Consider the following 25916-nt stretch of genomic DNA (forward strand, 5'->3'; position numbering starts at 1 on the left):
GCTGATGCCAATGTCGGGCGTCGCCTGGAGCCACGTGATAAGCAAACCGCACAGCGAGAGTCAGAGAGAGAAAGTTCAGGAGAAGGAAAGGAAATTTCCCAGGAACTTGTGCGTGGACTCTCAGCCAAGTCCAAAAAAAAGTTTGTATTAAAATATTTTGGGAAAATTCTATAATTTGTCATAAAACTGAATGACCTGACGCGCAAATATTGGTGAGCAGTGGCTACAGAGAGCCACAAACAGCTGTGTAGAGCAGTTCTCATAGCTACACGAAAACAAACATCCCTACGGGGGCAAATAAAACAGTCCAATTTATATTGATGGGAAAGAACCCCGGATCCCCCCCCCCCCCCCCAGCTGTATAAAAAGGGCTGCATCCCAGCAGTAAGTCTTCAAGGAGGAGACAGCCCAGCCTGAGAATCTGTGCACCTGCCGGAGTCTGAACAAAAGCGACATCACTGGTAAATTGTACAATCTTACAAGGGCGAGGTAAGATGTCTTGTGTCAGGTTTTGTATTTAGTCCTTTTAGTTTTCGCATTGAATAGTTCAATGCAAATCGGAGTGTGTTAAAGAGTTGCGTGTGGGAAAGCGCTACGGTAAAGTTGCGGTAACAGCAACGTTTTAAACTATCTTTGATTTTAATTAAACCGAATCACCCGGACGAGAACAATCCCGCCAAGCTTTCAATTAATAGAAAAGATGAGCGCGGACTCAGCCAAGTCCAAAAAAAAAAGTTTGTATTAAAATATTTTGGGAAAATTCTATAATTTGTCATAAAACTGAATGACCTGACGCGCAAATATTGTCCCTTTTGGTAGTTTGAAGGTTCGCTCTTGGACAGTCGGATTTAAGTACCTTTAGTTACAATTCTGAAGCGCCAAAACCTGAAATGTGCCGTTCCCAGTAACAAGCTCCGATCCCTGTGCTTTGGGGGTGAGATAAAGAGCGAGAGGGGCGAGGCTCACTGTTGTTTTAGTTCTATAATTGTATAATTATAATTCTATAATGTATGCTCCTTAAATCTCGCTGATAATTAACCATTTCCACAAAAGCCCCAATTCTGCTTCACCGAGTTGTGTTCAGTGTAAGAGAGAAAGCACATTGTGTAATTCACCGGGATACACAAAGTGGGCTGTTCTTTTCGTACACCGGCTAGGGGTCTGCGGAGGGTAAGGTTGTTCTTTCAACTGCAGGACACCTTCCTCTGATAGGGGCTTGGTTTTTAAACCATAATTAATTTTTCTTCATAATTGCGTGTTTTCGAAAGACGTTCATTTCACATTCCTCGCTCCAGCTCCGAGCCGTGTGATTTCAGCTCCTGGGGTGAAATCTGTCAGGAGACCGCGGTCAGTGAGAGGGCTCTCGGTCATTTCCTTCCCGGCTGGAGGGCGCTGCACTGCAGCGAAATGTTGGACCTAACCTGGCCGGGGACTAGTGGAACTCGCCCGTTAAAGGGAATCGGCTTCCACGGAAGAATGGCAATGAAAGTAAACTTCCGACCACTGGAGCTCCTCCATCACATCTATTTTTCATTCCCCAGCCGTTCTGTGATCACTGAAAGATCTGATTCGGCTTTTAGAACATTTTTTTTCTCTGTCCGGATAATGACTTCTTTTACATGTGTAATGATTACAGTATAGTTTAAATTGTTCAAGGCTACAGGAAATGTTGTGCTAACTCGTTTCCACTTTTTGATGAGCTCAAGGCTCTGGCTGATTCCGGATTCTGATCCTGGGATCCGCAGTGATTCAGAGGTTGGTTTGTTGTAGTTACCCAGTCTTCCGAGCGGCCAGACATCTCACCAGCTGGATCTGAGTTCAGCTCAGACAGGCCACACTGTTGTATACATAAATTGCCATCACTATTACATTGCGTCAATTCAGTGGTAAGATAGATTGTTCTCATTCAAGGATGTTTTGATAAGTGGTTCAGAGTTATGAATAGTTTTGATAGGGCAAAACTGTTTCCACTGGCAGTGGGTCAGTAACCTAAGGAGACAGACCTATAAATTCACAAAAAAGCCAGGGGAGATGTGGAGAATTTTTTTTCATTACATAGTGAATTGTTATAATCTGAGATGTTTTTCCTGAAAGTTTGGTGGAAGGGAATTCAATAGTAACTTTCAACAGGATATATACTTGATATATTTCCTGAGCTGCAGGGCATGGGACTAATTGGATAGTTCTCAGCCCAGGTATGATGGGCTGAATGCCCCCCTTCTGTGCTTTATTTTTCTATGAAAAGAACTGAAGAGAAGTACATAAGTAGTGGCGGTTGGAAAAGTCAGGATGTTCAACATGCCAACCCAGAATATTAGCAAAAACTGACCAACTGCTTCAAACAGATTGACACATCCTCCAAAAAGCTGATAATGCAAGAACAGCTTTGAGATGTGAAATCATGGTTACACCGGCTTTATAACTGAAGTGTAACATTTACAAAACACTCCCTCACGTATTGGAGAGAAAAGAAACAAAGTTCATAAAAGGTTAATAGTGAAATCTAAATGATGGAGGCATGGAATTGATGGATTTCCAGGGGAAGATGGCTTCCTGAAAATATTGGTGGTTTCACATTAAAATGCATCCTGTAAGTACCTTTACACTTCACAGTGATAGATTTTTAATTGCAAAAGAATAATACATTTTTATTTTTGCTAGTCCAACCAGACTGTCACTTGCTCAAAACTTTAATTGTCCCTCTCCTGCACCCTGCTCCCCCACCCTCGGTTCAGAAGTACTCTATTTCCTCCTGATAGTCTTCACAGACTCATCACAAGCCATCCAACTTCCCATCTTTTCAGTGACTCTTCCAGTCCTTTCAGTTTGTATTGGCATTCTTCTGCCCCTCCTATCAATTTAGCCTGCATTCCCCAGCCCACTTGAGCTGGTACTTTCATCCACTCTACCTATTCAAGCTCATATCCTGTGCTCTGCTCCCTGAGTTCATTCTAGTACTTACCCCCCTATTCCTCCTTGGTTAATGCTGCTCTGCTTTCTCCCAATTATAAAGCACTATTTCAAACTTCTCACTCCTCTTCTCAAAGAACTGCTAACAGCTTCTGTCCTTTTCCCTTTCCTTGGTCTCAATTCCCTTCTTTCACTATCACCTAGTCTCCCCTTTACTGCCACCCAGTCTCACCCCGAACTTTTCACTGCCACCCATTAGCCCCCTCCCTATGCTGGCCACTTCTCCACTCTAATTTAAGTCATGTGCTAATGTAGTGGTCAGACCCTGCTGTCCTCCTCCCTACATGCTCACAGTGCTAATGGCTGAAATTGCTGTCTCTTGTATATTGTGGTTGAGAACTCGTGTTTTCAAAAGAGTTCCTACCTACAAACTAGAGAGATGGCATTCCCAACCATTTCTGCTGGAGTATGTTGAGAAGGGAGCATGGCCTTGCTGCTGTTTAGTCGCTGGACTTGGAAAGAGTGGGACTAGAAGTCATGAAGACCAGCTGCACATCCAATCAACATCCCCTAGCCTACTGACTAGGCTGCAAAGTGTTGACTGTCACTGTGAAATGTTACTGGATGAGATTGAGTTGACTTTCCATTTGGGATGGTAACAGGATATATATTTTTAAAAAAACAAACTAGGCTGCTTGGAACACTGGGATTGATGTTGACCTTTCAGCATAACCCTGAAAGAATGAGATTTCTGGGAAACAAATGAATCCGCAGCCCTGAAGAATTTTAAAAAGAGCAGATTTTGAAACTGAAAGAATTTGATCATATTTATAGATTGACATTCTATAATTATGAATTCAAAATTTGCAGCAAATATTCCAAAAGGATCAATTTGTTTTGTAGTAGAAATCTAAAATGATAAAAGTTCAGCTTTATCCCGGATATATTTTTGATGGACATTTTTACATTCTGTTTGCTAGAATTCCTAATTTTAATGATTTCAGAATAAAGTTGTTTGTAAATGCCTTTGGGCGCTGCTTAAAACTAACGCACAGAAGAAAACTTGGAGTTTTCTTTCCTTTGCTCAGTAATGTGGAAACCCCTACAGAATAAAAAGCTATTGTATTTTTGGTGTTGTCAGTTGAAGGAAGATTCAAGAAATCCTCCATGCAGCCATGGGATCTTTAACATCCACCTGAATGGGCAAACATTTGAATGTTAGCATCTCCAACAGTATAACAGAGTTGTTGCATAGGGCAGTAAAGAGTCACCCACATTGCTGTGGATCTGGAGTTTCATAAAGGCCAGACCACGTGAGGAAAGAACAGCAGTTTTTCCTCCCTAAAGAACAGTAGTGAACTTAATAGAACAACATTCATATTGGAGAGGATTAAAGTGGTGGCAGGATACTGTTCTTTAATAAAATCAAAATACTTCAGATGCTGTGATTACTGTTCTTTAACTATTGGTAAGATGCCTTAAGCATGTACTGCATAAGCGAACAACTTTTAATTCATTAGGCAGTTTATTAATATAATACTTAAAGATATCTTTGATTTTACAGTCAGCAATGGCCTGTACAAGACTGAAATTTCTGAAGTTGAAGTATTATTAATTGATAAACTATTAAGACAGTTTTACAATGAACAAAAAAATGCAAAGCTACAAGCCAAGCCACAGCAGATGTTTGTGGTTTCACTGTATACTGTAATTCCATTCTGATACACCTTAAATACTGTGATCCAAGTAATAAGCCATTTGTGCCTGATGTCTATGGTAGTTTAATTAAAATATTTACTTGAAACATGAATCACTTCCTGTAGTGTCAATTGTGCACACAAAGTTTGGCAACCTGGGGTTATTGAGGAAGTTAACTGTAATATATACCAGCATACTTGGCAAGATCACATAAGAGAGATTTTTTCTTCATAGTTTAAAAAAAATGCACTTTCCAGTATTTCAAATGATTTTACTTTCAAACAATTAGAATCAGTTATCAGGAATACATTCGAGGATCACCTGTATAATAATATTTGGTAGTACCGGAGGGGAGTTTTCCCGGGCAAAGGAAGGTAGGTTTGGTGCGTGCAGGGAATTAAAACCCCTAAACATAATGCTGGGTCAGAATCCCAACGCTATCCCACCCACTTCTGGATTTCACCTGGGAGGGTTTGAAAGTGAGCAGGGAACCCCTTGTGCAGCTGCTGGGTGAGGCATTTAATTATTATAATTAATTAAGTACTGTTTTAACCCCCAATTCTAGCTTTAATGGCCAGGGCACCTGTTTGCTGACCTGCCAGCAACTCACCAGAGTCACTGAGGTGAGTGCACAGTGGGGAGAGCTTCTTCACTGAAACTGACAGGTTGGGAAACCTTCCATCAGTGAAGCTGAAGAGCTCCAGCCATGGCCTGGTGAAAGGCTGCCATTCAAAGCATTTCTTCCGAGAGCACGCTTTCACTGCTTGTCCAGCGCCTGTTAACCTTTTGAAAGGTACTTCATCTGTTTAGCACTTGCTAAACCTGCTGCCAGCATTCACCACAGCATGGGAAACAGCTTTTGCAGCTCTACCTTACACTTTTTAAGGAGGAACAAGTAGTAAGTCCAACAGCAACAATGTCCAACAGCCAACTGTGTTCTCAGTCACATGCCCCCACAATGGGCAGAGGGGATGGACACTGAGATGCAGCTGGAAGGAGGCAATATCCCTAACAAAGAGTCTACAGACAGAGGATCACCTCTCTCGAAATGTTTGAGCACCAATGGCTCAGGCTGTCATGATAGGTCATTGCTGACATCTGCAACCTCCGGGAACAAGACCTTCCTTCCTTCCCACTGGGCCAGGTGGACAAGCTTTGCCTGGCCTGTTAGGTGCCTGTCAATGGTGGGACACCCCTGCCCTTGAGGGTCTGCCTCACCCCAAGATGATGTGCTCTCTTCTGCAAGGAGAGAAAGCAAATAGTGTCAGTAATGGTTTTTGTGGAGGTGGGGGGGGTGGTGGGAAGGACAACATTTGTGGAGTGTGACTGAGACAAGGAAGCAAGAGGGCAATAGGTTGGGTGTTTGGGATGAAGAGAGAGGAATGAATAGAACTGCAAGGTCTGCCTGAAGAGTGCTGTTCAGGAGTGTGGGGCTCGGCACCTAAGACTATTTTGTCACTTGCCCTTTCTGCTCTACTGTGGTCCTTGATCCTCTTGGTGCACTGTCTCAAGGCTGGAGGTATCACAGTTCTGCTGCTGACTGCCTTGACCACTTCAATTGTCACCTGCCTCGTTGAGAAGGCTGTTCTTTTCCTCCTGTCTGGGGGTGGGGGGGATGTGGGTGGGGAAGCTCACCCCACTGTAGTCCTTCAGATCCCGTAGTACAACCTCCAGGTAATAGTGAGACTGGGAGGAGTAGCTTTCCCAGGTTTCCTCCCCATAGTCACTGCAGCATCAAAAATCTACATCCAGTTCAGCTATTGTAATCCCTGCTGAAGTACTTTAATTTAGAAATCCATCCTTTTGACAGATCCAGCATGTCATCCCACCCACTCTCCCAAAGGAAAAGTGTTAATGCTGTGGCAAGGTTAAAGAGCTTTGGCAAAGCCAGCTCCTTTATCATGTGGGTTCCCAACCAGCCATAGGTTCCACTCTTTGGCTAAGGAATAAGTTGAGAAAATTCCAATGCAGATTTGCCTTCAGAAGAAAGATTTTGCATGACCAACTTATTTGACATTTTGAGAGAAGCATATTCCAAATGGCTGTGGAAAACCAAGTGACATGGCTTGATTCCCAGAAAGGTTTCAATAAACTTGCTTGTGAAAGGTTGCTATTAAAATTGAAAACAGTGGGAATTCATTATAAAATCTAGATATACCTGAAATTGCAGAGAAGATACAACATGAAAACAGACTGTTCAACCCATGTCCATGTCAGTACTTATCCTCCACGGGAACAGTTGTTTAATTCTATGCATATAAAATAAAACAGGGAATGATATTGTGAGTGGAGATAAATTAAGTGACCCCAGGGGTCAACACTAGTACCTGGGTGTGTAGTATATGTGTTTGGTGTGCATTTTTTAACTTCCTGTGAAGCACTCACTTTTTTCCTTAGAACCGTTCCCACTGCTACTTCTTCCTCCTTTGAGAGCTGAAATGCTGCTGTGGGTGTGAATTCCTGCAAGGGGTTTTAAGAAATCAGAATTCCCACCCACAACATTCTGTACCGTGGAACAGCAGGAGTGGGGCTGGAGGGGGAGGCACTGAGAGTGCCAACAGGGAAGTTGAAATGCGAGTTGAAAGATCCTGGCATGAGGGAGTGGAAAGATGCCATCATGAATTCCCCAGAAGGTAAAACGGTAAGAACTGCAAAATAAGAATACTGGGCCGAACTGGTCTTGTATATCTTAAAATGCAACACCAGTAAAAACTGGGAAATAAGAGTACTGGGCTGAACTGTTTTTTCCTTCTGGGTCAGGAGGGAGGATCTGGCAATAGGCCAATGGTCTGTAAGAGGAGAGAGTTGGAATGCGTTGGAGTAAACTAAGGTAAGAGGAAGTAAAAAGTAACAAAATAGACTAGGGATAAATGACTGCCGGTATGAACTGAGTGTACCAGCAGGTGCTGAGTCGGGAGGCAGTGGAGTGAACTGGCGAGAGGAAGGAAATATCAATATGAACTGAGTTATGGAGTCAAATGTTGGCATAAACTGTAGAGAAAGAGAAAAATGCCATCTTGAATAGAAGGAGGCGGCAAAAAAACAAGTGAGTCTACCAAATGTAAATCTACACTAGGATAGTCCAATACAAAACAAAAAGCATTCATTTTATGATACCTCCGTTAGGCCTCATCTAGAATACTTTATCTGGTTTTGGTCATCTTTTTATTGGCATTTACATGGTAATATGGAGGCCCAGGAAAAGGTTCAGGGGAAAGCAACTAAACTGATACAGCAATTTGAACTTATATGGTGCCTTTAATGTAACTGGCTTAGAAACCCTCAGTTAACACAATAGGCTTAAAGCTGGGTCTTTTTGCTTTAGAAAAGCATAGACCTTTTGGAGAAATTTGATTTTGAGGTCTTCAAAACACAAAAGGACTAGACTCTCTTGATGCAGATAGACTACTTGAGTTGATTAGGGAGAGGATGGGAACATGTGCATAAGTTACATAAGCAAAGAACTAGGTCAGATTTTCGCAACAGGTCATCAAACTTTGAAGCAATGGAGTATATGTTTGTCGCAGTGTTGTAAACGGGCCTGAATGTAGTCTTGATATCCCAATGTAAGAAAGGTGGATGTGGTTCCAAAGAAGATATATTGGACTCAACATTAACTGTTTCTCTTTCCACAGATGCCGCCAGACTTGCTGAGTTTTTCCAGCACTTTGTTTTTATTTCAGATCTCCAGCACCTGCAGTATTTTGCTTTCATTTAAGGTAGGTGTGGTATTGGGTCATGGTCAAAGTCATCTCCAGAAACTTGTTTTAATCACTTTTGGGGATGGAAGAGGAATTCCCCAAATTTCCCCTCCCTGCCCCGGCAATCCCCTATTACTTCCCGAATCCTCCCAAGAGATGAGATGGCTGCATTGAGATGTGTGAGGGGGATTGATTGGCGTAATAATATACAGTTGCACTGCCGTGGAATGGGACAGACACAATGTTCCAGCTTGCCTTTTTCTGATTCATGTTATCGCACTTTTTAAGCAATACTACCATTAGGGTTATTACATACTCGTGATAGCCCACAATATTTCAGCAAGAAGAGAGACAATTTCTGCAGTTTATGCCAAACTGTTTATGGAAGTGATATAAATGTTGAGCTTAGTAACCCAGTACTTTCATTACACAGCTGAGTACATATTCATGACTCACTAAAGTAAACATTGGTCCCTTTAAAGGCAGAGCCAAGAGAAGTTATCATGGAGAAATGACAGAAACATTAAACAAGTACTTTGTCTGTTTTCACAGTAGAAGATATAAGTTACGGAAATAGAGGGTAAGAGTGAGAAAATTAAGGTAATTAATATTGGCAGAGAACATGTAATAAAACTCAAGGGACTAAAATCCGAAAATCTCCAGGACCTGATGCACCACATCCTGGGGTTGTAAAAGAGATAGCTGCAGAGATGGTGAATGGGCTGGCTATGATTTTCCAACATTCACAGAATAGTAAAACAATCCCAGCATATTAGAAGGTAGCAAATGTAACACAGCTATTCAAGAAAGGAGGGAGAGAGAAAACAGTGGATTATAGGGGCCAGTTAACCTGACATCAGTTGTCGGAAGGTGCTGAGCTCAAGGAAGTCTTAACTTAGTATGAGTCATAGTATGATTTTCTATAAGATCAAGGGAAAAGGGAAATTTTGTTTGATAATTGTATTAGAGTTTTGAGGATCTAACTAGTGGGGTAGATAAAGGGGAACCAGTAGATGTAGTACACTTGGGGCTGGATTTTACCCATCGGCGAGCGGGGACGGGGCCCGCTCGCCACTGCGTAAAATGACGCGCGGTGACATCGGACGGAACTCCCAATGTCACCGCACTCCATTTAAGTTTTCAGGAAGGCGGGGGCGCAGCAAAATCAGCTGCACGCCTGCCAACCTGTCAATGGCTAATTGAGGCCATTGACAGAGCAATTAAAGTAATTAGTGGACCTGCCCGTCCAACCTTAAGGTTGGCGGGCAGGCCAGGAGCCCCAGTGCAAACTAGGAAAAGCATGAAACCTCATCCACAGGCAGGATGAGGTTTCGTGTAGGGTTTTAAAAATTTTAATAATAACTTTTTGGAAATTATGAACATGTCCTAACTCATGTGACATTGGCACATGAGGGGAGATGTTAGGGAAATTTTATTCTTCTATTTTGAGCTTTTTCACGTTTAGAGCCGATCTCCCTGAGGCTGCACTTAGCCTCAGGGAGATGAGTGCGCTCTTCCGTACGCATGCGCAGAAGAGCGCACTCTCGATTTTAGGAATCCCCCCCCCCGCCTGCACAGGGAGCGCTTAGCACTTCTGTGCAGATGTCACGTTGGGCGGGCCTTAATTGGCCCGCCCACATAAAATGGTGCTGCGCCTCCGATTTGGGGTGCCGATCGGAAGTGCGCCCGTATGCGCCCGCCCATCAACTCTTTCCCCCCCCACCGATGGGAGGAAAATTCAGCCCTTGGATTTCCAAAACATATTTGATAAAGTGCCTAACAAAAGGTTAATAAATAAGGAGTTGTGGGTAATATATTAACATAGATAGAGGATTGGGTGACTGACAGGATACAAAGAGTAGGGATAAGCGGTGCATTTTCAAGCTGACAGGCTGTGACTAGTAAAAGCAGAACATTTTTAAAAAGGTGTTAAACTTGTTAGTGTTTCTGTTCATAAAGACTTGGGCATACTCGTACAAGGAACACAAAGTTAGTATGCAGGTACAGCAAGCAATTAAGAAAGCAAATGGCATGCTGGCTTTTATTGCAAGAGGATTGGAGGATAAAAATAAAGAAGCCTTGCTACAATTGCACAGGGATTTGGTGAGATCACAACTCGAATAGTGTGTGCAATTTTGGTCACCATATTTAAAGAAGGATATACTTCTGTTGGAGGCGATAGAGAAGATTTATTAGATTAGGTCCTGGGATGAAAGTGGTGTTCTATGATGAGGGCCCAAGTAAATTGGATCTATATTCTCTGGAGTTTAGAAGAATGAGAGGTGATCTCATTGAAGCTTATGGAATTCTGAAGAGGGTTCACAAGGTAAACACTGAAAGGTTGTTTTCCCTGACTGCGGACTATGGAACATGTGGGCCTAGTCTCAGGATAAGGGATCAATTATATAGGACTGAGGTGAGGAGAAATTTCTTCACTCAAAGGGTTATGAATCTTTGGAATTCTCTAACTCAGAAGGTTGTAGATGCACCACCATTGAATATATTTAAGGCTGAGATAGACAGATTTTTGGTGTCTCAGGGAATAGAGGAATATGGGGAGCAGGTGGAAAAGTGGAGTTGAAGCCAAAAATCAGCCATGATCATATTAAAAGGCAGAGCAGGGTCCCAAGAACATAAGAAATAGGAGCAGGAGTAGACCATATGGCCTTTTGAGCCTGCTCCATCATTCAATACGGTCACTACTGATCTTGGGCTTCAACTCCACTTCCCTGCCCATTTCCTATATCCCTTGATTCCCTGAGAGACCAAAAATCTGTCTATCCCAACCTTAAGTGTATTCAACGATGAAGCATCCACAACGCTCTGAGGCAGAGAATTCTGAAGATTCATAACCCTTTGAATGAAGTAAATTTTTCTCATGTCAGTCCTAAATGCTCGGCCCCTTATTCTGAGACTGTGCCCCCATGTTTTGGATTTACCGACCAGCAGAAACAATCTCAGCGTCTACTGTTTCGAGCCACTTCAGAATCTTGTACGTTTTGATGAGATCACCTCTCATTTTTCTAAATTTCAGAGAAAATAGACCCAATTTGCTCAGTGTCTCATCATAGGACAGCCCCCTCATCCTAGGGACAAATTTAATGAATGTTCGCTGCACCATTTTCAATACACACAGTATTCTTGATGCTGTCTCTCCAAAACCCTGTACAACTCCAGCAAAGCCTCTTTATTCCTGTACTCCTATCCCCTTTCAATAAAGGTCAACATGCCATTTGCCTTCCTAATTGCTTGCTGTAGCTGTATGTTAACTTTTTATGTTCCTTGTACCAGCACACTCAAGCCTCTTTGAACATCCATGTTATGTCCTGGCAGATGATGTGTGCCAGGCGGACCAAATCCTCGATGGAAACTTAGTCACATTATCACAACGGTTTTGCAATTTGTATTTATTACAAGATGCGTGTACTGAATTCAGAAGTAATGAGCCCACCAAGGTTTTTATAGAGATTTTTAAAAATTAAATTAGAATACTTCACAAAATAAAAGATTTCGAGCGTTTACATAAGACTACAGTCAAAATTCCTAATTGACCTGACTCTAAGTTAAACTCCCCTTTAAGGCAACAGTCCAAAATAGATTGTAGATTTAAAATGAAACCAGCAAGTTAACACCATACCCACTTGACAGTGGGATTCCAAATGGCTTCCCCAACTTCAGTTTCATTACATAGACTTATGCACAAATAGCTGGAGGCTTCTTGAAGGCTGTTTCATACACTCCTGTTAGATCTTATATGGACTTCTCTCACATAGCCTTTCATTCTCCTTTATATATGTTTCTGTTTAATATATGTAAATTCTATTGTTCCACATGCCTTTGAAACTGTACCATCTTGTTAATATAAAAACTTTCATGTTGCCAATATTGTCAGCAACCGTTGGGGTAAAATAAACACACTACCTAGCCTTTCTTATCTAGCTAGTTGTAAACAAACTAAGATCCCTTTGAAATCCAACAATCCCTTCATTTATTTAAAAGAGCATATTCCCTTCACACCTTACATGCTAAACCAGCATCCATGTTTACTCATTAGCATGTCATACACTTAGCTTCTTTTGATGATTTCAAGCTTGCAGTCTACTTGACTCCAAATGTAATTAAATCACTCAGGCAGACCTAACTATAATCACACACACAAATCTACTTTACAATAAACCAGAAAAATATTCTGAAAATTATTTATTTTCATCATACCACACTTGCAAAAGTATTCAGTTCTTCTATTGTTTCAACCAAAGCTAATATCTTTGCACTTCCCTACATTTGTAATCCATCTGCCATCCTGTTGCCCACTCAATTAGCCTGTCCATATCACTTTGCAGCCTCTCTGTCCACCCCACAGCATCCGCCTAGCTTTGTATCATCAGTAAACTTAGGGCAGAATTTTCTCTTTGGTGTGCGGGGGCTGAACCCGCATGCTGCGTGCCCACTGAACTGTGAAAGGCCTGTTAAGGCCATTAAACACCAATTAAGTTAATTGACAAGGCTGTCTGCCCAAACTTAAGGTTGGCGGGCAGGCAACAAGCCCAAGCAACCTTTGCGTTTTTCATGAAACCTCATCCACGGGCAGGATGAGGTTTCATGATGGTTTTATTGAATAAATAAAAATGTTTTTGACAATTCAAAAGCACGTTCCAGCTCATGTGACAATGTCACATATGGGGACATGTCTGAATAATTTTTCTTTCCTTTTTTTCAAACTTTAAAACTGAACTTAATCTCTGAGGCAGCTCCGTGCCTCAGGGAGATTTCTGCGTTTTTTCACACGCATGCGTGAAAGAGCGCAGGCCCTGACTCTCCCTCCCACCGCCTGCACAGGTAGCGCCGGGCGTGTGTCACACTGGGTGGGCTTTAATTGGCCCACCCACATAAAATGGCAGCACGCAGCCGATCGCGAGTGGCAATCAGCTCCATGCCCGCCCACTCCTGACCGGCCCACCCAACAGGCAGAAGATTCTGCCCTTAGATACAATACTCTGTCTCTTCATCCAAGTCATTAATATAGATTGCTGGGACCTCAAGCTATTTACACTGACCCTTGTTACTCCACTATTTACTACCTGCCAACTTGGAAAATGTCCCATTTATGGCCACTCTCTGCTTCCTATCTGTTAACCAATCCTTTATCCATGCTAATATATTACCTCCAACTCCATGCTTACTTATCTTGTCTTTTATCCTTTTTGAGTGCCACCTTATCAAAAGCCTTTTGGAAATCCAGGTACACTCCTGGTCCCCTTTATCTACCCTACTAGTTACATCCTCAAAAAAAAACTCTAATAAATTGGTTAAACAAGATTTACCTTTATAAAACTTGTTCTAATCATACTGCATTTTTTAAGTGCATTGTTAACATTTCCTTCATAATAGATTCCAGCATTTTCTTAACAACTGATGTTAGGCTGCAGTTCCCTGTTTTCTCTCTTCCTGCTTTCTTGAAAAGCTGAGTAATATTTGCCAACTTCCGATCTGATGGGACTATTCCTGAATCCAATGAATTCTGGAAGATCACAGCCAGTGCATCCACTATCTCTGCAGCTATCTCCTTTTAGAACACAAGGATGAAGGCCATCAGATCCTGGGATTTGTTGCATTTTAGTCCCTTAAGTTTTTCCAGTGCTTTTTCTCTTCTATTAATTTCCCCACTCTCTTTTTAACCCCTAGTTTACTGTGTTTTTCTGGAATTAAACTTGTGTCTATCTTCACAGTAGAAGACACAAAATATTTGTTCAATGCCTCGGCCATTTCCTCATTCCCCCTGATAATTTATGCTGCTCTGCTTCTAAGGGACCAGTGTTTACTTTAGCTATTCTCTTCCTTTTTATATATTTATAAAAGCTTACAATCTGTTTTTATATTACTGGCTAGTTACACTCTCTATTTTTTTCCCCTTTTTATCAATTTTTTGGATGTTCTTTGCTGGTTTCTGAAATACTCATAATCCTTGGACTGCTTTTTTTTTGTAATATTAAAAGCCACTTTAAATCTAATGCTATCCCTAACTTCCTGAGTGAGCCACAGATGGGTCTTTTTCATGGAATGTATTTTTGTTGAACATTTTAAATTGTTTCTTTAAGTGTTTCCCATTGTTCATTTACAACCATACCTTTTGGTCTGTTTTACCCAATTTACCTTTGCCAGTTCTCCCCTCATATATTTATAATTGGCTTTGGTTAAGTTTATGATTTTTGTTTGATTGAGTATTTCACTTTCAAATTTAACCTGGAATTCAATGGTATTATGGTCACTATTTCCCAGTAGATCTTTTACTGTGGCATTACTAATTAACCCTGCTTCATTACACAACACTCTATCTAAGATAGCTTCATCCCTAGCTTGTTCCAAAACATATTGGTCTAAGAAACTGTCATGAAAACATTCCTCAAACTCAGCTCGACAGCTGTTTGGTATATTCCTGCTCCTATTTCTTATGTTCTTACTACTGTGCAGTGTATCCCCAATGTTGGTGCTTCATCCAGGACCATGCTTTGTCCCAAATGTGGGACTTATTTGTTTTGTATTCATTTGGAAATTTCTACCTACAGTACAAAAGTCCTACAACAGATCAAAGTGGAACTGTTTAATGGGCATTGCAGCCAGGACTAATAGTAATAAGTATGACAAAGAAGTAGTGTCTCTGTGAATGGGGTAAGAGTGATGAGGCACATTTCAGTAGTATGATGCCCTGTTTTAATATAAATAAATCCCAATGTCATTTGTTATACATTAAATATCTATCAATTGAGGTTAAGTTTTTGAAATAGTGCACTTCTATTTCATTTTAACATTTGAGTCAGCAGTACCCTTGCACCATGGTAGGAGGTAGGATTTGGAAGAAACTTGTTCAAAAAAGATAAAATTTGTTACCTACACATTTTCTGAAGCTCTTGCTATTTTTTGTCCATACTAACAAATTGGATGCAGAATATCAATGCAAATTGACTGCATTCATAGATATTAAACTAGTCGTGGGTGGCAGTTGAGTCAGTGGAAGTGTCCAGAGACACTAGAGTTGGATGGAATCTGTAAATGAGCGAAGAATAGCAGGTAAAATTCAAAACAAACAACTGCAATAGCAGGAGTAGGCAATTCAGCCCCTCGAGCCTGCCCCGCCATTCATTACGATCATGGCTGATTTCATTTCGCCCTCAACTCCAATTTCCCGCCCTCTCCCCATAACCTTTCAACCCTTAACTAATTAAAAATCTGTCTATCTCCTCAAATTTATTCAGTGTCCCGGCATCTACTGCACTCTTGAGGTACTGAATTCCATAGATTCACGACCCTTTGAGAAAAGTAATTCCTCCTCATCTCTAATTTAAATCTACTACCCCTTAGCCTAAAACTATGGCCTCTCATTCGAGAATGCCCCACGAGGGGAAACATCCGCTCCACGTCTCCTTTGTCTATTCCCTTCAGCATCTTATATACCTAAATTAGATCTCCTCTCATCCTTTTAAACTCTAGCGAGTACAGGCCTAAACTGCTCAATCTCTCCTCATTAAGACAAGCCCCGCATCTCTGGAATCAATCTAGTGAACCTCCTCTGAACTACCTCCAATGCAGTTACATCCTTCCTCAAGTAAGGGGACCAAAACTGTGCACAGTACTCCAGGTGCGGTCTCACCAATGCCTTGTACAGTTGCAACAACACTTTATTTCTTTAGCAATAAATGCCAAAATTCCATTTGCCGTTTGACTGGTGTCTTTCTTCCAGCAATCAGAGAGAGTGTTTTTACCTGCAAGCGCAGGGATGCCCAGTTGGTGTTCTTCATCTGTGACCTTCACAGCGCACACACACTAGACTAGCACACAAAAGTAGGGTTGCAGTTGGCTTTTTTTTTACACCCCTTGCCCTGTGTATTCCTGGAAGGGAAAGAACAAACATGTCTTTCGCCCAGATTTGTTTTCTTTTCATCTTGGTTCATGTTCACAGTCTGGGATATAACTCAACAGGAAGTGGTTTTGCCTGAGATGGTAATCATTTTCCATCATCTCCACAATCACAGGAGATTACAGTTCAGTTTACATTGTATCTTTTCCTTTGAAGTGCCAAGTAGACCGTGTCACACATTTTAGGTGTGACATTCCATTCTCTCTGAACTAGTTGGTCAAGTAATCCACATAGGAATTTTCCAGCAAGTGGTTACCTTACAAGCAAAAACTGGCTGATATTTATGTCCTGTTTTTAAAAAAACACAAAAATTCAATATGTCCATAAGTAATTTGGGGATAGGATCAGTGGTCATGACAAGATGAGGACCAATACAGGATGAACCACTCCAAGGAGACCAGAGAGCCTTTCTGTGAAAGGTGCTATCCCTCCTTTACACACCAAGGACATACTTCACAATTTCCTGTTTTGCTGATGACTGTGTGCACTAGCTGCCGGCTGTGGCCTTCTGTCTACTTCAGCCCATGACCAGAATCTGTCAGCAGGGAAAATGTTCACTTATCTTGGTTCCCCCACTCTTCTTGAGCTCTCTATATTGACAACAGATATATGCAAGAATTGCCAAAGCAAGTGTAGCTTTCGGCAGATTTCAAACATCAGTCTGGGAATGAAGAGGAGCAAGTCTGTCTACCAAACTGAAAACCTATAGAGCAATCAGCCTGCCCAAGCTGCTCTACACATGTGAAACTTGGACTGTGTATCAGCATCATGCCAAAAAGCTCAACCACTTTCACTTGAGCTGCCTTTGGAAATTTCTGAAGATCAGATGACAGGATAAGATACCAGTCACTGAGGTACTCACCAGAGCTTGCATGCCAAGCATCTACATAATATTGAGACTGTCACAATATTAGGCTGGTCATGTAGCCAAAATGCCTGAAACTCATTTACTAAAGCAAATCTTCTGTTGAGAGCTTGAGTCTGAGTTGTGTTCTCATGGCAGTCAAAGGACGTGCCGCAAGGACATCTTGGAAGCTTCACTTAGGAGTTTTGATATCAACTTCAAGCCCTAGGAGAAGCTCACCCTAGATTGCTGCACCTGGAGCAACCAAATAAAAAAGAACAGTGCAGCCTCCTTTGAAAGCATATCGGAGGCAGAGAGAGAACATCAGGAGAGGAAGTCCATCAGCAGCTTGTCCCACCCTTGATCATCTGTGGAATCCTATCCTATTTGCAGCAGAACCTTGGCCCAGTGGCCTTGGCACTCACATACCCACTGGAACCCTACCAAACACCCTAGATGATGAACATGGTCATCTTCACCGCGAAGGACAAACCAGAAAGATCCTTTATCTACTCCTGCCATCTATGGGAAGAGCAAATTATTGCTTCGATTAAAGAAGAATACATACTGGTTTTCATGTCGCTTATAAGCATAATTACACCTCAATTTCCTGGTGGAGCTGTGTAGGCAAGTCTTTATAAACTGGAGGTCCCCAGGTGTATATTTTAATTTTTGGCTCTGCAGTTAAGAAAAGCTGTAGAGTTTGCCGATTTTTCTTTTTTTTTGCTTTTATTCAAAGCGTCATTAATGTCAAATAATTAATTTTACATTTGAGCTGTTTCACTAGTTTAAATTCAGAGAGTGTAATTTAATTACAATAAACAACATCCAAAGCTGCTTGTGTAGACTTCATTCACTTTTAATAAGAGATTCATGTTAACATCTGTTTTCTTCCCAATGTCTAACTGCCTTAAGTGGTTAGCTGCATTCAGTGGATTTGTGTAAAAATGATAATTTGACACATTCAGTTTTTAGTCTCAATGGTGAAAATACTGCCGGACCACTTGAGGTTTGCTATAAGAATTATTCTTAGTGTGTTAGACTCAAGTGCTATAGGCACGAGTGATTTTCACAAGTAGATGAATGTGTGGGATTCATCATCAGTGATGTATTATTAAATATCAAATGTTCCCCCTGCTTCAGAGCTTAGTCAATTTGTACTGTAAAAGATTCATTGCTGAATATGGACACACTGCTGCAGTATCTGGGGAGTTGTGAATGGCACTAAACATTGTGCAATCGTCAGCAAGCGTCCCCACTTCCTTTATGGAAGGAAGGTCATTGAAGCAGCTGAAGATGGTTGGGCCTAGGACACTACCCTAAGGAACTCCTGCAGCAGTGTTCTGGGACTGAGATGATTGACTTCCAACATCACACATCTTCCTTTGTGCTAGGTATGACTCCAACTAGCAGAGTTTTTTTCCCCGATTCCCATTGACTCCAAGCTTTGCTAGGGCTCCTTTTTGCCACCCTCAGTCAAATGCTGCCTTGATGTCAAGGGCAGTCACTCTCACCTCACCTCAGGGGTTCAGTTCTTTTGTCCATGTTTGGACCAAGGCTGTAATGAGGTCAGGAGCAGAGTGACCCTGGTAGAACCCTAATTGAGCATCAGTGAGCAGGTTATTGCTGTGTAAATGCCACTTGATAGCACTGTTGGCGACAGTCTTCCATCACGATGATGCTGATCGAAAATAGACTGGGCTGGTAATTACCTGGGTTTTCTCTCAGAGGGTAGAGTCTTCTGAACTCTCGTCCACAAAAGGCGATGGAAGCAGTTTTCAAATATTTTTAAGGCAAAGCTAGATATATATTTGATTAACAAGGGGGTGAAAGGTTATTGGGGTAGGCAGGAATTTGGGGTTGAGGTTACAATCAAATCAGCCAGGATCTATTGAATGGCAGAGCAGGCTCGAGGGGCCGAGTGGCCTACTCCTGTTCCTAATTCGTATGGGTTGGATTTGTCCTGCCCTTTTACCACCTGCCCTTTTACCACCTTCATTTTCCACCTTCCAGAGCCCCAAACAGAGTGACACAGCAATTTAGCTGCGCCTCTCCCAACAATATTCAGCATTTGCAATGCGATCTCCTCTACGTTTAGGGAGACCAAATGCAGATTAGGTGACTGCTTTAGAGAGCCCCTGTGTTCAGTCTGCAAGTGCGACTGAGTCTTTTGTCACTTATCATTTTAGTTCTCCATCCTAACCTCCCTCTGACCTTGCTCTCCTTTGCCTCCAACATTGTTTCAATGAAGCTCAAGGAACAGCAGCTCACCATTCATTTAGGCACTTCACAACTTTCTGAACTCCACATCGAGTTCAGTGGTTTCTAATCATAACCACTTCTCCACTTTTTTTTTCTCACTCAACAGCTGCTGGAAATGATTCTGTTATTCATTAAATCCCTTCTGCCTTCCACTGTATCACAGATCTTGACTTTTTTTTTCCTCTACTCCCACCCACATTTCCTGCCTTTGTAACAGTTTTTAAGCAAGTACATCATTTTCCAGTGAAGCAAAAATATGAAATGCTAACTCTGACAGCATCCATGGAGAGAGAAACAGAGCTGCATAGTATTTCCATCCATGTTGTTTATATTTGTATTCACTTTGTTTTTATGTGGTGTATAATTCTTGAGATATGCAAAGCACCAAAACAGTATAAATATCATTATTTGTTATTAAATATTTCAACCATTTTTTGGCAAAATGTTATTTAAATTGCTTAGTGCAATTTTTACTCTTCGTTAGACTGAGCTTATTTAATCAGCATTTATAATATCTGATCAGAAGTTATTGGTGCTGACTCCCAGGGTAGGCTTGCAGTTTGTATGGGACCTTGCATTAGAAAAATGGGAGTGAAAAGGGGAATGCAGCTGTAGAACAGAACACTGGCCTCGGGCTTTCTGATTGTTTTTTGGAGAACAGCGGTCAGTAGGTCCAAAGAACTGAATATCACACTCAAAAAAAAAAAGTTTCTACTTGCTTTGAGATTTTTTGTCATGTTGTTGATACAACATGATACAAGTGGAACCAGGGCACATCACCTGTTGCCAGCTCCTGGACCTTTTAACAACAAGGAATTAAGGTTGACAGCCAAGATTGCCCCTCCCTACATCATTAATCTTTGTACATTGGGCATGTATCTGTTGTTGCTGAAGATTTGATCTGCCCTTTGGAATAAGCCCAGAAATTCCAAGACAAAATAAAAGGTTAGAAACCAAGCATTATGGTTGGCCTTCCCTTCTTTTACACCTTTGTGCCCATGAAATAACTATTTCCCTGGGGTGAATGTCAAGAAAATTTGCCACACCATGTACCATCATCTTGATTGTCAATACAGTTACAAGTTTGGTTTGATATTGGTAAAATGGATTATTTTCTATTAAAGTGAGCTCCAAGGAAGCTGGCAAAAGCCACTTTATTGATAGGGTATTGTTTCCTGATGTATATAGTTGTAATTTTTCCTCATTTGTCATCGGGCCACTGCATTCTGCATGAGTAGTGTCAAGGTGAAGATACCCTGGATTATCAAACAAATAATTTAGACATTTTCCATGTGATGTACATTAGGTACCAATAGAGCAACTAAGATAAGGAAATCCTGGTATTCTTTCAATAATTAATATTTTCTATTTGTATAATTAATTACATCAATGTTAGACTCAAAATTTGGCTCAAAATTTAGGTGCTGCATAACTGGCTTTGACCAAAGTTCACCAAAATCCATCTTTACATATTGTTTGAATAAATCAGGCACATGAAAAACCTAAGATTCAATGAATGGATATCTTGCAAATAATGCAGCATTATGTTCTGGGCATCTTTCGCAAATGTCATGTTTAAGAAATGGTGGTCCTTTATAGCTGATGTACACCACTAGATTGGCTGATGATACCCACATCTCAGTTGGAATAAAGTTAACCCGAGCCAGTAATATAAATAATCCAGCTGTAGTGAATAAAATATTTGTTTTCATAATTTCAGCCAGATTGTTGTCAGGAGATACCTGCCCTCCCGAGAGAGAGAGAGAGAGAGAGACAAGATTAATGAAAAACTGGGGAGAGAAATACAGGAAGAATAATCCAGATAATTAGCTTAATTGGTGTTTTCTTTTTGGTTGGCAAATGGTAACTTAACATCTATTATATCCTTGCTGAAAAATTCAGGCAATAATACAATCAGAAGTATCAAAAACTGCCATTTTCTGCTCATGGTTGAATGCGTAGAACTCTTACCATGTATTTAAAAAATACACCTCCAGCTGACCTTTACAATTCATGAAGATTTCTATGGAGGCAGCTCTAATAGCTGCCTTAATGCTTAAGTGCCGAAAAATGTTTAAACTGACTTTCGAGTACATTCTTCAATATTGGATAATGATAAAGATATTGTGAAGATCAGAAGATTTTCTGTGATTTTTAAAATGTTTTCAGCCACTTTGCATATGTTGAATGGATTATTTTTTTTAAAAGTAGGCAATACCCTGTTAGCTCTTCGTCCTTTCAGTTGGCAACACAACGTGTACTGACTTGGTAATAATACTGTGTAGCTATTGTTTTCACAGTTTGAAGAGACAGTATCCCTTTTGTTTGCCTTTGTTGAAATATCAAATGTCTGAAATGCTCACCCGGATATTGGCTAATGCTAACGCTAGGAATCTGTGATATTACAAAACTGGAACAGTGTATTCCAATGATTCCGAGTATGATGTAACTTTAGTCAGCAGCTTTAACTTGCTCTGAAATTAAATAAAACATATGCCACTTTCAATTTATTTCTCTGCATAAAGAAAATATTTTGCCTTAGGGATCTGCCATATTAGCGAAGTGTCTTGTAGTAAACTTGTAGGGAGAATTTTTCATTCCCTCCAACTTGCTAAAAGGGGATAGTACAGAGTTAAACTCAGCATAGTAGGATTATCCTTGGTCTGTGCTGCATCATCAAAACAGATGAAGCCTTCCATCACAACACTTCTCAAATGTCATTGGTTTCCTCAACTGAGGGATTTCTTCCACACCCCCCTTCCCCCGCCCAAACACAGTAATTGACAGAGCCCTTGACCATGTCCACCACACTCCCTGCACTTCTGCTGTCACCCTTTTCACTCCCAGAAACACGACAGGGTCCTCACCTTCCACCCCACCAGCCTTCATATTCAATGGATCATTTTCCACCACCTCCAGTGCGGTGCCACCACCAAACACATCTTCCCCTCTCCTTTCAGCATTTCAAAGGGACTGTTCCTTCCATGATACCCTGGTCCACTCCTCAGTCACCCCCAACACCCTGTCCCCTTCCCACAGCACCTTTTTCATGCAAACACACTGCCCTTTTACCTGCTCTCTCCTCACTGTCCAAGGCAAACACTCCTTCTGGGTGAAGTGGTAATTTACATGTACTTTCAACTTAGTATACTGTATTTGCTGCTCACAATGTAGTAGCTTCTTGCTTGGGGAGACGCAATGTAGATGGGTGACAGCTTTGTGGAGCACCTCTGTCCAGTCCACAAGCATGACCCCTGAACTTCAGGTGGCCTGTCATTTTCATTCTCCACCTTGCTGTCAAGGTGACACTTCTGCCCTCTGCCCACTGCACTGTTTCAGTGAGGTTCAATGGAAGCTCAAGGAACAACACCCTATCTTTCAGTTCGGTATTTTACAGCATTCCGGGGTCAATATTAAGTTCAATAATTTCAGCCATAATCTCGGTGCATGTTTTGTTTCCTCTTTGCATTTCAACTTTTCCTCTTGCAGTCAGTAGCAGCATCTGCTCCAAGTATATATTGGTTTCTTTGTTTTTTTTCTTACCCCATTTCCATTCCCTTTGGCTCTTCTCTTTCACCTTTATCACAGACCTTTTCTCGCCTTGTGCACCTACCCCTTTCTCAAAACCTATTACTTTTCTAACTTTTTTCCAGTTCTGATGAAAAGTCACAGACCTAAAATGTTAACTCTGTTCCTCTCTCCACAGATGCTGCCATAACCTGCTGAGTACTTCCAACATTTCCTGTTTTTGGTTCAGATTCACAGTATTCAGCTTTGTATGTGGTTTTCCAGTGCAAAAAAGTGTATTTGTTACATTTACAACCAGTCAGCAGAATGTGGTGCTATCCAATTATCAGATTAGTATTTCATGAATGTTATCATGTAGGAGTTAATTTTTGGAGCTAGCCTTTTAGAATTGCAAGCATATGGAGTTATTAGCATCACTAACCAAAGTCTGTTCTTTCAACAGCAGATTGCCACTCACCATGGTAACAGTGCCAGCACTAGTCATTTTCCTTTGTTCCATTAAGCATGTAATAATGCTTAAGGCAGAATGGCAGAAAACAAATATACCTGCTTTTTTGCCTCAGGAAACCGTGACACTGGAGAGAGCGCATTTTAAGGGTAAAGCAAAACTAGAAGTAACCTCTCCATGTGAATTAGAGTGCCATAAAAGAGCGCCCCTACCAACATATGAAGACTTAAAAGAATATTTGTCTTATGAAACTCTGTACCTAAATGGAAGCAGGACTCTCACAAATGTGGACATCTATGGTTTCAATGTTGCTGATTTGGTAAACAAACAGAACCACAAGAGCGGTCGAAGAGCAAAGAGACAGATCTTTGGCCTGGATGGCAGATTCAGCATCCTGGCAAAAAACTTTCTGTTGAACTATCCTTTCTCAACATCAGTGAAAATCTCCACAGGTTGCACTGGAACTTTAGTAGCTGAGAAACATGTCCTAACTGCTGCCCACTGTATTCACGATGGCAAGAACTATGTGAAGGGTGCGCAAAGGATGAAAATTGGATTTTTTAAACCAAAACAAAAGGAGAATGGGAAAGCCACAAATCAAACCACAATTTTTCCAGAAAAACCTAGATTCCATTGGATACGAGTAAAACGGACACATGTTCCGAAGGGATGGATCAAAGGTTCAGCGAATGATATCGGCATGGATTACGACTATGCACTCCTAGAACTGAGAAGGCCTCACAAGAAACCCTTCATGAAAATAGGAGTAACTCCTCCTCTGGAAAGGCTGCCTGGTGGCAGGATTCACTTCTCTGGATTTGATAATGATCGTCCAGGAGATCTTGTTTATCGTTTCTGTTCAGTTAAAGATGAAACTTATGACCTCCTGTATCAGCACTGTGATGCTCAGCCTGGAGCCAGCGGTTCAGGTGTTTACATCCGAATGTGGAAAAGGCATAGTCGGAAATGGGAGCGAAAAGTCATTGGAATATTTTCAGGACACCAATGGGTGGATAAGAATGGTGTGCAGCAGGATTACAATGTGGCTGTTCGGATCACGCCTCTGAAATATGCACAGATATGTTTCTGGATCAAAGGAAATTATGTTGATTGTAGAGATGGATGAAGTTTCTTTTTTGCTCTTTTTTAAAACTGTACCGTGCAAACTGGTAAACTCATATAAAAATATTCAATTCTGAATTTTATTTTATTGGGCTTAGCTCTTCTGTCACTGGGAGTGCAACACAAGAGAATAAAGTATTGCAAGAGCGCTCAAATAAAAATGGGGTAAAAAGTGTTTTAAATGCTTGTAACTTCATTGTGGTGGCATCTTGAATTAAAGAGTCCCCCATTAAAGGCTTTTTGCTGCAATTTGGAACTCACTTAATGTATAATGTCAAAGTTCAAAATATTTTAAGTAACTTTAATCTAATAAGATAGCATTAAATGCCTTTTCATGTCTTGATTACAAAGGCTTCTAAAATATGTTGTGGCACTTAGTGAATTTTCAAATGAGCTGAGATATCTTAAAAGGCCATTTTCATCTGAACTGAATCACTGTATTAAACATGAAAACAGTATCCTATGAGACAAACATGTGGAGATTCTTCTTCCCCCTTTTATAAGGCCACTCATTTTGAATCCACAAGTATGGAAGCAGTTGTTTAAAGATATTTTCATACATGAATGCTGTTTGCAAATTTCAGAACCACTGGAATTATTGTTTTTTTTTATTTACCACAGGCTAGAATTCAAAGGTAAGCTATTAATGACACTTATGTAGGGATGTGATACAATATGTAAACCAATATTTAAGATCTTATCAGAAACTATCCTTAACTCCATTATCTTCACAAAGTTAAGCATTTTAAACTTTCATGCTTGTAGGATGAGTCAAAGCTTGATTAATGTTAACAAGAAATCAATATAAAATAGTGAACAAATTTGCTACATTTTTCAAAGCGGTCTTTACTTTTTTGATCCATTCCTGGGATGTGGGAGTTCCTGGTAAAGTCAGTATTTATTGCCCTGAAGAGGTGATGGTGGTCATTTTGAATAGCTACAGTCCATGTGGTGAAGGTACTCCCACAAAGCTGCCGGATGGAAACTTCCAAGGTTTTGACCCAGTGATAATGAAAGAACAGCATTACATGTTAAATCAGCATATTTGACTTGGAGGAAAGTTTGGAATTGGTGTTCCTATGTACCTGCTGCCCTTGTTCTTCTAAGTGGCAAAAGTTCCAGGTTTGGGAGGTGCTGCTGCAGAAGCTTTGTGAAGTTTTTGCATCTTGTTGACCATATGGTGCATGCTGTAGCTCATGCGTGAGGTGGTGATCAAGTGAACTGCTTTGAATTGGATGATGGTATTATTAGCAGGCTTGCAGTTGTATCCGTCCAGTGAAATCTCAATATGTACTTATTGACACAATCAATTTTTCAACAGTCCTATTTTTAGGTCTTCTCTCCCTTAGATCTCCCTCTTCCAAAAGGTGATGTTTTATGGGTGGCTAATCAACTCTCCATTTTGATTATCCTCAAGGAACATGTTTCAGTATCAACCCAATGGCAGGTTCTTCCAGCCTTTCAAATGATATTCTATTTTGATTTTGG

General features: G+C 41.0%; 1 protein-coding gene across 4 annotated transcripts; it reads left to right on the forward strand.

Annotated features, from left to right (window-relative positions):
- Window positions 1–374: 374 nt before the first annotated feature.
- LOC144682885 (serine protease 23-like) lies at window positions 375–24900 on the forward strand. 4 transcript variants are annotated; one of them, XM_078545743.1, is made up of 3 exons: window positions 381–489; window positions 7006–7249; window positions 23301–24900. In XM_078545743.1, exon 3 carries the CDS (start codon window positions 23317–23319, stop codon window positions 24430–24432), a length of 1116 nt encoding a protein of 371 aa, XP_078401869.1. In that variant the 5' UTR covers window positions 381–489; window positions 7006–7249; window positions 23301–23316; the 3' UTR covers window positions 24433–24900. The 4 variants fall into 4 exon arrangements, with proteins under 4 accessions (XP_078401866.1, XP_078401869.1, XP_078401867.1 ...); XM_078545740.1 differs by lacking the exon at window positions 7006–7249 and having other exon boundaries at window positions 375–489; XM_078545741.1 differs by lacking the exon at window positions 7006–7249 and having other exon boundaries at window positions 23304–24900.
- Window positions 24901–25916: the final 1016 nt, after the last annotated feature.

The sequence above is a fragment of the Cetorhinus maximus genome, chromosome 7 (genome assembly GCF_964194155.1).
Source record: "Cetorhinus maximus chromosome 7, sCetMax3.hap1.1, whole genome shotgun sequence".
NCBI lineage: Eukaryota > Metazoa > Chordata > Chondrichthyes > Lamniformes > Cetorhinidae > Cetorhinus > Cetorhinus maximus.